Raw genomic sequence first — 12626 nt, 5'->3', positions numbered from 1 at the left:
TTATAGAAATAGAAAGTTATATTGAATTAGAAATTATTAAATTATTAGAGAAAAAAAAAACATTCATCTTGAATTCGAGTTAGTTCTTTTATTAGTTCCTTTTTAATTTTTTTTTAATATTTTTTTTTTTTTTTTAATGTCAATAAATATTTATTTGTCCCTTTCTATTAAAATTTTTATTGATATTTTTATAATTTTTTTTTTTTTTCAGCTTTTTATAAATTTTTACAGTAACGTTCAATAGTTTTAGTATTGTTAGTTAATTTCCACATAATATAGATTTTTTATTTTTAGAAATAATTTCTAATGAAGGTATATTTTTGTAACTGTTATTTTACTGCTAATCTGTCACATTGAAATTTTTTTAAAATTTTATTTTTAATATAAAATATTTTTTTTTTCTTTCAGATTAACCCATTTTTTCATTTTGAGCCTTTTGGAATGAATAAATATTGATTTATTTTAATAAATAATTTTTTGTTTATTTCATTATTATTAGTATATATTTCATTATTAATTTCACCAACAAATTCTCTGTGTAAGTAACCTCAACCTCATCCATCGAAGCAATCTCAGCTCTAGTCAAATGAACTCACCTCTGTCACCTGTGCCTCACCTGTGTGGCCCTCACAGCAGCCAGCGATGAGCATCTGTTAATATCCTTTGCCGCAAGGATAATGGCAAGCTGTTGCCGTTGTATTGATTATTGCTGAGCAGACCCGTGGCATATTTGCATCCTTGATGGAGCAGCCAGGACCTTTCCACTTGTGGATCGAACGAGGGCAACCTTGAAGGTGTTAAAATAACACATTTAGTTGCCTGCCAAAAGGGCGGTCGAAGAGGAATGGGCGTGGCATTTGTATCCCACTAAATGAAATTAAAACGTGAATAGAATATATATAAAATAAAAAAAAATAAAAAAATAAATAAAAATAAAAATAATGTAAGAATAAAATAGAATTGAAGACGAACGAGAAATTGTTGAATATATTTAGAGCTTACGATATAAATTTAATCGATTGATTAGTTTATGTAGAAGAAAAAGCAAGACGAACTACATTGATTTTAACTAAATCTGATTGAGGTTCTGCTTTTCGTCAGGCGCGAACATCGATTATAATAAAGTTATGGATACTTAGTCCTCGCAAGTATTTTGGCTTGGCATTAGAATTATGAATTATTGTACTCAGTACTATATTTTATTAATTAAATTTAGTTATAATAGATGAAAGGAATTATTTGTATGATATGCTGGTTACACCATCAGAATAATAAGGCAATAAGGGTTTGATTAGAAAACTGATGGAGTGATTAGAAGTTAGTAGTCTAAAGTTGTTTAAAGGGAATTCAATTTTTTTTAAATTAAATTTTATTTTATTTTTTGTTTTTAAGTTTTTTCCTCTTGTACTTAGGTTACTTTCCCACATATTTATTTCCAGTATATACAAGTCTATGTTTAACTAGAAATAGAATGGGTTATCCTCTAGTGTAAAATGAAAAAAAAAAAAAAAAAAAAAACAATGTTGAATACCAAATTTTTTTTTTTTTTTTTTTTTTTAATAAAGTTTAAACAAAATGAATATAATTGAATTCAAGCATTATTTTCTCTTAGTAACCTGAAGTACATTATATAAACATTTATATAAATATATATTTAAAATACTTCTTATTATTTTCATCCCATTTACAGGGTATTTTGTGTCTTCTTGAAGCATTCATATTCCTTGTGATTTTTCCACATTCGTTTACATACCGTATTTTTTTTCGTCTGTCTAACCACCCCTCTCGCCCCACTTGGGCATTCGCAAGCTAAAAGTGTTGGATAGGTCGTTACTCCAGCCTGGCTCTGCCTCTTCTTCATCTTCAGCTTCCCCACTTCATCTTCATCTTCAGCTTTATAGCCTTCTCGTCATCAAAGTTGAAACTGCCTCTGTCGCTTTATTTTGGCCACGATTCTGTCCGCCCGCCCGCCTGCCAAACCCTTTTATTTAAATCGCAGGCAAATGCAAAAAAAAAAAAAAAAGAAAAGTTTTGCTACTCAAAGCCCGTTTGGTCGACCTGGCTTTCAGCTGTCGTGTATTTTATGACTAGTTGTAATGCCAAGTGGCTCAGAGTCCAGCCCTTACTTTAGACAGGCTCGTACAGTGAACACACATCGATAACCAACGAACTTCAACTTGAATTTAGCAATTGCAGCTGCAATGTTTTTGTTAAGTAAATATTCACTGAAAATAAATTTATTTGTGTGAAGCATATGAAGAGGCTTGTGTAAATAATCAGATAAAGTAAAAAATATTATTTATTCTATTTGCTGAAGAAAAAATAAATATTTTTAATATATACTTATATATTTTTTTATTTTGCAATAAAAGCTTGTAAAGCAATGTTTCATTATGAAAAGCTAGTCTCTTTTAAAAATGAAAGCATTCCTATATATGTATTTAGGTTTTTTCAACATTTTTTAAGATTTTATTTTAATTAATTGTATTTTCATTCAAAAAATACTTAATTGAAATAAGATAAGAAGAAAAAAAAAGAAATAAATTCAATTTTAACAATTACTTGTTCTTTCCACTTTAACCCTTTGTCTCTTCGCCTGCTTGTCGTAGTCAGTGCTCACTGTACTTCATAACAGGCTGTTTCGTTTTTATGACATCTCAATTTCGAAACATACTTTAGTTTGTCAGCAGCAATCGCTGCGAGCCGCCCCCGTCCACGCCCACATGTCAGACTCCCCTGCTGAGTTATACGCAAACACCTAAGGCTATCCGTGACCTGATCTATAACGGGAGTCAGAGTTTGTTCTTGTTGTTGTTGTAAACAAAACGCATAAATTTATGTCAAAGACTACAAAAAATAAAATGTAAAAAAATGAAAAGTGCAAACGAAAACAAATTTATTTTGGACTTTCTAACAACTTTTGTGAATGTGCAGCTGTAACTGTAAATACAGACATAGCTGTAACTGGCTCTAGCTTTTGTTAGTGTTGTAAAACTAACAAATGTGTATATAAGTCATATCATATTTTATGTGTGAGAAGAAATTTAGGCTGTTTTTGGCCTTTCGCCACATTTGTTGATTGCTGCTCGCTGTTTTAGCCCTTTGAGCCTAGCTCTGCGTACTCAAGCTACAACAACAACAACAAGTGCAAGAGAGATTTTGAGTGGCATTTTAGTTAAGTGGCAATTGGTGTAAGTGCGTCGCTTACAGCTGGTCACAACTGTTGCGCGCTTGTTGCGAGGCCGAGCGCTAGCAACATGTTGCCAACGGAGAGCGGAACGCAATGGCTAATGAAACGAGTCGCGCTCTTAAATGCGAGGCTCGGAGGCAGGCGAAGCTCAGTGCGCGGATGTACGCTCGTTCGTCGTGTCCAGAAAGTAGGCAACATTAGAGCAACTAAGTCGGGCTGCGCACAGAAAGAGCTAAAAGAGATCACAGAAATTTATTAAAAGCTCGAGTGCAAACCAAAATTACACAATTAAACTGTTCATTTAACAGTTTCCATTAAGTGAAAACTAACCTAAGACAACATGCAAACAGCTTAGCAACATTTGAGTGCGCAACAATGTTGCTAAACGCGCGCGCTCTCTTCGCACATCGTCAAGCGCAAGCGTCTAGCCCCACTTCGTGAGTGCTCGTTCGTGCCGCGTTCGTAACTCGTCCAGCCGAAGGCTGTGCGTCAGCGTCGTCATTCGTCGTCAGCCGGACTTCGTTTTTAAAGCTATAACAAAACTCAAATTGTGTTAGTTGGTAAGAAGCGTTCGTCGGCAACGGGCGGCAAAGCGGATGCAATACCCGAACTGATTAATCGTGTCTCTCATTAAATAAGTGTCCATGTGTGAGTGCCCACGTGTGTGTGTGCCGTGGCAGTGTGAAGCGCGCGCGTGTTGCACAAGTTGTTGTCCTCGCCGTGTTTAGAAGCTAATGAAAAGCCGTTGCCTACTTGCAGGCGGACAGGCCGCAGCAAGTGTTGCTCATGTGCGTTGTAATTATGCAAATTGCTTTTGCTTCAGCTTTTCCATTTTCGTCTCCTTCTGGCAGCAATCAGCAGTTGCAGTTGCCGCTGCAGCAGCAGCAGCAGCTGTGTGCCGCAACTCAAGTGCAACTGCTGCCAGTTATGCTGTGCGACCTTGCTGGTCGTCACGCCGCATGCATATTCATGCCGGCCAATTCGTAGCCACCCACCACGACTAACAACAGCCGCAGAAACTGGGCCAACTGCAGCGGCAATAAAAGAGATTTTTCTTGTATTTTTTTTTTTAGCTCAATTTAAGGCTAAAGTTGTGCTCCAATTTCACCTGGGCGCTGTGCCAGGACACGCGCTGCCTCATCTGTCAAATTCTTATAATTTCAACAGTATTTCTTTTCTCTTGCCTCCAACTTGTTGTCCTTGGCAGCAGCAGCAGCATCAGCAGCAACAGCAGCAGCAGCAGCAACAGTCGCTCGCATATAGAACGCAAATAAATTCATTTTTATTATTCTACTGTGACAGCTGATTCTTTGTCTCTCTGTCTGTCTGTTTGTCCGTGCCACATTATGTGGCCAGCACATTGTGTTTTTTATTCTTATTTTTATGGCAATTTCTTTCCTTTTTTTGGGCTTTTTTTTCCTACCTGCAGCCGTTGACCTACTCGCAATTGTTATGCTTCGCAGCCTTTGGAAAATATTGCGAAAATAAAAACTTTCTTTGCTGCATTTGAAGCTGAAGTTTGCAAAGAAATTAGAAATTCCTCAACTAAAGTCTGCAACTGTTGGCCAAGTTTATCTAGAGAATATTCTATATATATGTCTGTGCTGACAGTCTGCCAGAAATATTTGTGTTTGTGTTTAGAAACTGTACAAAAATATATATAAAATAATAACTTGTGGAAAATTCTAATGAATTCAGGGAAATGCAAAAATTTTATAGAAATAAAATGGAAGAATTGCCAAGAGTAAATTTTAGCAATCAAATCTATTTTAAAAGAACAAATCAGTTAAGCTGCATGCAAATGTCTAAAACAATTCATAAATGGAAAAATTTGCAAAATGTAACAAAGTAAAAATAATAATAACGAAAATCAGACTAAATTTTTAAGGACAAACTTTGCCTAAGACACAAATATAACATAATTTTCATAAAGCTTTAGAATTATATTTATTTTTATTAATATTATTCTATATATATAATATATATATTAATTTTTTTCATTGTTATAAATTTATTATTATTATTTTTTTTTTGCTTATTTCTGCTAGATTTTGCTAGAGAGATCTTATTTATATATATTTATATTCGAATCTTTTACAATTTTCGTTCATCAGCAAATTACTTAATATTGAAACTATAATAAAAAAAAAAAAGTTAAATACAAATAAAATTCTCTCAAGCTTAAATTTTAAGTTTTTAAATATAGAAAATATTAATATAGCCAATAGAAAGTTTTTGAAAATCTTTCTGACTTTTATTTTATTTATATAATTAAATTCTTATACAAAAAATTAATAAATATTTCTTCATTTTAAAATAAATTAATATATATTATTTATTAATTAAAAAATTTTTCATACTTTTATTGATTATAAGAAAAAATTAATTAAGCAAGTTTATGTTTGAAATAAAATATATTTAACAATAATTTCCTCTAACGATTTCAAAAAGAAATTTTTAGCATTGTGTTGAAATCTTTATTTATTTAAAATAAACGAGAACTGATGAAATATTGAACAAATATATATTATATTATTTACAGTGTAATATAATTGAAAATGTGAAAACCCGAACGAATTGAAGTACATTAAAAATAGAAAAGTGTCTTAACTTATATTTATACCATATTAACTAATTTGTGGAACAGAATTTCCATTAGCTTGGCTTAGCTTAGTAGCTTTGACTTTTTTTTTTTTTGTTTGTATATATATTTTAAGCGCTGAATCTGTACAATGCAAGTTTAGTACCTTAACAACACAATTAGAATTTTTATATAACACCTAACCTTCTGATGTATTCAGGAGGACTTACAAATATATATTTACAAGTATCCCTAAACGACTTATCTCATATTTTTGGCAAAACCCAAGCGTTTTAATCGCCTTAGTGGTCTCGCAGGAAGCAATCTTCTCGCTAGTCTGCTCCGGTGTCTAGCCAGTCTGTCACTATATCGGCTAGTGTGTCTCCCAATCTGTTCCTCCACAGTAAACAGTTTCAGATCTCGATGTAGAGTTGAGCCGCGCACATACCATGGGCAGTTTGTAATTTGCCGCAATACACGATTTTGCAGGACCTGTATGCGTTTATAGTTTGATTTTGCGCATATTCCCCAAATCTGCACACCGTAGAGCCAAATTGGGGCTACACAGTGGACATAAACCGCTCTCTTAGCTCTGAGTGACATGGTGCTGCGTCTGTTGAGCAGCCACCGCAGTTGTTGCATGCGTTGCCCACATCTCCTAGCCACTGCCTTAAGATGAGGACCAAATGTTAGACGCTTGTCAAGGGTGATGCCAAGGTACTTTGCCTGCGAAGGTTGATCAAGTGTTTCGCCATCTAAACGTATAGGCGGGGTGTGGCTGATGAAGGTTTTTAGGGTGAAGCAAGTGTTGGTGGTCTTGCGTGGGTTAATCTTCATGTTCCATCTTTTGCACCATGCTACTAGTGTGTTTAGGTAGCTCTCCACTCCATTCGCAGCCTCAGTGGGACATTTTGAGCTGTAGAGCACGGCTATATCGTCTGCGTAAGTAGCGAGAAGGGCTTTGCCAGGATTCTCCATGTGGCGCACGCTAGGGGAGGGTAGGTCGGCCGTGTAAATGGAGTAAAGCAGCGGCCCTAATACGCTGCCCTGAGGAACTCCAGCTCTCATTTGGCAAGGAGTCGAGTATGTGTCCCGTACTCTGACAATAAATTGCCGACCCTCCAGATACGATCGTAGAATCCCGAAGTAAGGTGCTGGGAAGAGGTTTTTGATTTTGCTGAGAAGCCCTGTATGCCAGACCCTATCAAATGCTTGCTGCATATCGACAAAAACTGCGTTGCAGTATTCCATGTCATCAAATGCCTGAAGGATGTGCCTCGTCAACCGGTGAACCTGCTCCACAGTTCCGTGTCCTTCTCTAAAGCCAAACTGATGGTCCGGTAAGATATGACGTTCACTGATGATATTGCCAAGTCGATTGGCAATAAGTCTCTCCCATACTTTAGAAAGTGACGACAGCAGACTTATTGGGCGGTACGATTCTGGGTCATCCTCTGGCTTTCCTGGTTTGTGGATCATTACAATCGCTGCCATCTTCCATTGCTTAGGAAAGAATTCCACCCTCAGCATAGCATTAAATATTAAAGCTATGAAGATGATCGCCCGAGTAGGGAGGGCTTTTAGCGTTGCATTGCTCAGTCTGTCATAACCAGGTGCTTTCTTATTCGGCAAGGACTTTATGACTTCAGCAATTTCCTCAACCCTAACTGCCCTAATGGGTAAGGACATTTGTAGAGGTGTCTGTAGACTATCAGTGGTCTCTTCGATCTGATCAGCAGTGGCAAATTCATAGGGTGTGAACCTGGCTTCTAGATGCTTCGCAAACGAATTCGCTTGCTCCTCTTCGTTCTTAGCTAGATCACCGCTAGGACACCGGATTGGTACCTGCCTAAACGGTTGTCTCTTAAGTGACTTGGTACACTTCCAAAGCGAGTATCCAGCATCAACTGTATAATCCAAAGAAGCCAGCTTCTGCTCAAAGAAGTTGCTTCGAAGTTCTCTCAATACATTTCGTAGTTGCCTAGCAGCCCGGTTCCATAAGATTCGGTCCCATGGGTCCTGCGTTCTGATTGCGCGTCTACGAAGTCTTCTTTTTTGCAACAAAAGATCCCTGGCCTCTCTTGTTAGTCGAATTCCATAGTTGGAACCTATCTGGGGCTCAGAGGGTGTTGATGCAGCAGCAGCCGTATAAATGCTCTCAGTGAAGCTATTGACAGCCATCTCAATATCTTCACCAGAGTTTAGAGTAGTGTTTAGCTGAATCGAGCTCTCTAAATGTTGCCTAAAGACGAGCAGGTTTGTGTGTCTGGTTATTAGAGAGCGATTTGCGTTAACGTTTATGCCTTCTGTCTCAATATTAATGACTAAAGCCAGATGATCCGAGTCCAGATCCCAGCTCTGAGTTATGCTTACTCGAAAATCCGGTATTCCATGATACAGGGCAAAGTCTATGCAGGACGGTGTGTGGTGAAGCACATATGGATACCTGGTTGGCGATCCAGTAGCAAGGATCCTAGAGCCAGTAACGGAGATGGCTTCTGCTAGTTCGCGTCCCCTCGGTGAGTTGTATGTGTCTCCCCACAACCAATGGCGGGCATTCCAATCGCCACCAACTAAATACCTTTGGCCGCAAGCACGAAGTGTGTTGATGAAATGCATTTCGTCAATCCTCACCCTTGGTGGGCAGTAAATAGCGCTGAACTCCACGTCTCCCAGGGCCGTAGCTACTTTTACAGATGACATTTGTATGTTACGGGTTTCAGTGACTCTTTGAGGAAAATGGCGAAGAGCTGTCCTGACCAATACCGCCACTCCGCCAACGCTGTTATTATTTCGTGATGGTCTGAAAGCTGGGTAGCAGGCATATCCATATATTTTTATAGTGTCTCCACGCTTCATCCTGATCTCCGTTAAAAGAAGAATGTCGACGCTGTTGTTGTGTGCGAAGAGTTCAATTTCTTTAGCTTTTGTTGAAATGCCGTTAGCATTCCAGATAAGAACTTTTAGTGGATTCATTTCGAAGCTGCAACGTTGTTTGGAGACTGACAATTTGGCCTTTCCCCAGTCCATACCTTAATCGAGTTGGTCAACTCAAGTACTATACTCTCGAGTTTTTCGATACGTTGGTTTACTTGCCTGTTATGCTGCTGCTGTTCTTGTTGCTGCCGCTGCAACCATGTGAGAAACTGTTGTTGTTGTTGCTGCTGGAGCTGCTGCTGCCACTGTTGGAACTGTTCCTGCTGCTGTTGCAACACTGCCTGTAAATCATAAGGGCTGTGTTGCAGATTATTCAAATTATGTTGCTGTGGAATTTGATGCGCTAGAGGATTATGAAGACGCTGCTGAGCAGGTCCGTCTTTGCAATGTGTTGCAATAGGATTTCTTTTAACCATTTCAGCATAAGAGACTGATGTATTCCTTCCAGTGCCTGCCGTTGGCTGATGTGGAGTTAGCTGCGGCTGTTGCTGAGTTGTCTGTCTGTTAGCCCTTTGTTTACGATCAGACCTCAAGGTGGGGAATTGCTGGTTCGCTGTAGAAGGTGCGGAAGGGTAAGCATAATCATTCTGTGCATTAATTTTCTGGATATAAATTTATTTAAATATATATTTTATATGTAAGATTATCAGATTAACTCGTATTTCATTCCTAAAAACATTCAAATATATTTAACGAACGAAATAAATACATGAAAGTGCGATTTAATGTGCGCGCCTCAAAGTATGCAGCAAAAAGTAAATAAATACAGTCACAATTAGCAGAGATTTATTGTGTGGAGCGGCGGCAAAGGCAGCGCAATTAAAGTTAAATGCATGCGAAGGGACAACAGAAATGCTCAAGCGTTATATGACCAGCAAATTGCGTTTATTTAGCTTTGAATAAAAATACAAAAAACCAGAAAACGAAAAAAAAAAAGAAGAAGAAATGAAAGAAAAAGTCTCTTTAGGAACAAATGCCGTTATAATTGCTGATCCAAAAGGTTTGGCTTTAGGTGGCCCTAATAAGTTCACAGCACGCAAAGTAAATTTTAGAACAGAGATACAGAGTGTGAGAGAGAGAGAGAGAGACAGAGAGTGGGCGAGAGAGGCAGAGAGTCGAGTAAAGCCAGTGGCACAAGCCTGTAAACATGAATAAGACATTAGGCAGCAATTTACATGTGTAGCAGCTCCGAGTCTAGAGTTCAGCAAAGATGGGTTCAGAAAGAGACAGAGAGTGAGTGGGAAAGAGAGGGACATGCACAAATAATGATTATTAACAAAATATGTTAATTTAATGTCTAGGCGTATCTGGAATTATATATCACTCAATGGCCAATGTCTATCTGGCTGTCTGTCTGTCCGTCCGTCCCTTCGTTTGTTTATATCTGTTGCTCTGAAATATTCAAACGGCCCCAGTGGCAAAAGTTGTTAAGGTGAGCGCGGCTAGGTGTGCTGCATTTTAATCAATTTAATTGAAATACGCAACCAGCAGCAGCAGCTTAAAACTGTGCAATAAAAGACTATAAAGCAGAAGAAGAGCGAGAGCAGAGTAAGCATGAGCGCTTTAACATTAAAATGCCATTTGCCAGCGCTTGTCAAACTGTGCCCAAGTCGGATTAATAAATTGCGTAAATAACAAATTCGAAAAAAAAACGAGAGAGAGAAATACGTGCAACATTGCAAACAACAGACAACAACAACAACAACGAGAGCAAACAATTAAACCGCACAACAACAACAACAGCAACGATTTTACAATTAAAAGCAAAAGAAGTGAAAACAACAACAGCTGAAAGAGAAAAGTGCACAAACAACAACAGAAGAGGAACAACAAAAAGGCAAACATGACAACCATAAAGCTGCTCATTATCGGTAAGTTTTATCTCACAATTAAACAGCAGCAGCAGCAGCAGGAGCAGCAGCAGCAGCAGCAGCAGGAGTCGGAATTACATTAACAACAAAAGCAGCTGCTGCTGCTCCTGCTGCTCCTGCTGCTGCCATGATGTGGGCGGAACTTGAATGCACACTTTACACTTGATTCCGAATGGAGTATATCGAGTTTGTCAAAGAGATAATGACAGAGTTAGTCCAGGCATTTCTGACTCTGTTTAACGTTTGATCTCACGCAGACAATTCAAATGTGTGAGCTGAGCATTTGAGCACATTTGCTGTAAGCTGAACTGAAATATGATCTTTCTCTTTAATGAATTCATTTCTTTAGCTGCTTAATTACTTATCATGTAATATGGTTGCCAATTTATACTGCGTGTTGTTTTAGAGTTGCCAAGGCTTAAATTGTTAATATCAGTATAACGGGCTGTTGACTAATAAATTTTTAAATACATTAATGTGTTAATATATGGGATTTACATAATAAATATAATAATATATAACATATAATGATAAAGATAATAAATATATAAAAAATTATATATAGAATATAGAATATATAGTACAGTCAAGTTCCGATAATTCAAAATGGCCAGGGAATCTTTTTTTTTTTTGTCGATTTCAAAAAAATTCAAATGATCGAGAATAATCGAGAACGAATTTTTCTTAAGGGGGTAAAAATGATCGAGACCCTACTGAATATTATACACGATAAAAAAAAAATAATAATAATAAAAACAAAAAAAAATTAATAAAAAAATGAATTAATAATTTTAAAAATAAAATTTTATAATTTATGTGTGACTCTAATTAGATCAGATAAAAGTTCTCAGCACAAGCTAACTAGTGAACTAACTAATTGGCTAATTGAAATAAAGGCAGCAGAAGTCGCTAAAATATTGATGTTACCTCGTACCATTAGAAGACTTTATAAATGAAAAATGTAAAAATTAATCAAATGTGAATTTCATGATAATAGATTAAAAGACAACTTTGTGTTTGGATTGTTGGATTTGCCATATAATGCGAATCCTTTGTTCAATCAAGACTGAACTTGACTGAGACTACACTGAGTAAGCATGGAGTTCATTGGGTTGTGAAAAAAATACCAAAATAAATACTAGCTGCCTTAATATATTCTATCTACCATTAGCTTGAGTAACTCTTCACAGCATTTAATTTGCCTGAAAAGGTGACTCAATCAACGCTTCGAAGGAAAGCCAAAATTGTTTTTATAAATCTCTACAGTAAACTAACATTTCATTCCATTCAGAATTGTCATTAGGGATTTCCTATACTACCCAACAGTGTATCCCATAGTCATATATGCCCGTTTCCAATGCTCTTTCTCTACTTTCATTCTCACACGACAAATTTAGTTGCGAGCTGCACTTTGTTGATTGTCAAATACGCACGAGAATTTTAATTTTTTTAATGCAAGTTTCTCGAAGACCCTGCCAAATCGAGTAGATTAAGAAGAAGACCAAGTACAGCAAGTGGAGCACCAAAAGTTTGGTTAAATTACAAAGGAATTTTGGAAGCGAAGTTGCACTCGTGTGAACTTTGAAGTTAAAGTAAAAAAATAATAAGAAATATATTAACAAATTCGTATTTCAATTAATTTAAGAAAATAAATTGACAGTTCTATAAATAATATTACAATAAATATCTTTTACAATTAATTACTAAAGAGCACATAAAATCACATATATATTCTTAAAGGTTTTATAAGTTCTCTTTAAAGAGGAATTCTAAATTCTAGTTATTTGTTTTATTTTTGTTGTACATTATGCAACTTTTTTTTTTGTTTTATTAAAATTCCCGTTGCTTTAGCTTTACTCATCTTGTCTGTCCTTGCCAATAGAAGTAATCAAAAAGCTCTTAGAGCTTAGAGAACGTTGCCAGGCGATGAAGCAGCAAAGTTTGCGAATGAAGATTAAAGCAGATAAACTGCTCACGTTTAATTTGTTTATAAGTAACTTTGCTTTTAATTAGATATAGAGCGGCTAGCTATAGATACCTAACTAAA

General features: G+C 36.6%; 1 protein-coding gene across 20 annotated transcripts in view; it reads left to right on the top strand.

The window, feature by feature from the left end:
* The first annotated feature begins 3364 nt into the window (after positions 1-3364).
* Positions 3365-12626, top strand: part of fred (friend of echinoid) — a 149640-nt gene continuing 140378 nt past the window's right edge. For 3 of the 20 annotated variants that reach the window (XM_089465029.1, XM_089465011.1, XM_089465030.1), the window contains exons 1-3: positions 3365-3978; positions 9130-9280; positions 9351-10579. In XM_089465029.1, coding sequence (XP_089321155.1) covers positions 10552-10579 — 28 coding nt within the window. In that variant the 5' untranslated portion in view covers positions 3365-3978; positions 9130-9280; positions 9351-10551. The remainder of the gene's footprint in view (positions 3979-9129; positions 9281-9350; positions 10580-12626) is intronic. The other 17 variants (XM_089465017.1, XM_089465016.1, XM_089465021.1 and 14 more) reach the window with 17 other exon arrangements.

The sequence above is a fragment of the Drosophila arizonae genome, chromosome 3, assembly GCF_054131065.1.
Source record: "Drosophila arizonae isolate 15081-1271.41 chromosome 3, UAZ_ARI_1.0, whole genome shotgun sequence".
Classification (NCBI taxonomy): domain Eukaryota; kingdom Metazoa; phylum Arthropoda; class Insecta; order Diptera; family Drosophilidae; genus Drosophila; species Drosophila arizonae.
The sequence above is the reverse complement of the archived record's forward strand: the minus strand, read 5'-3'. Positions and strand labels throughout refer to the sequence as shown.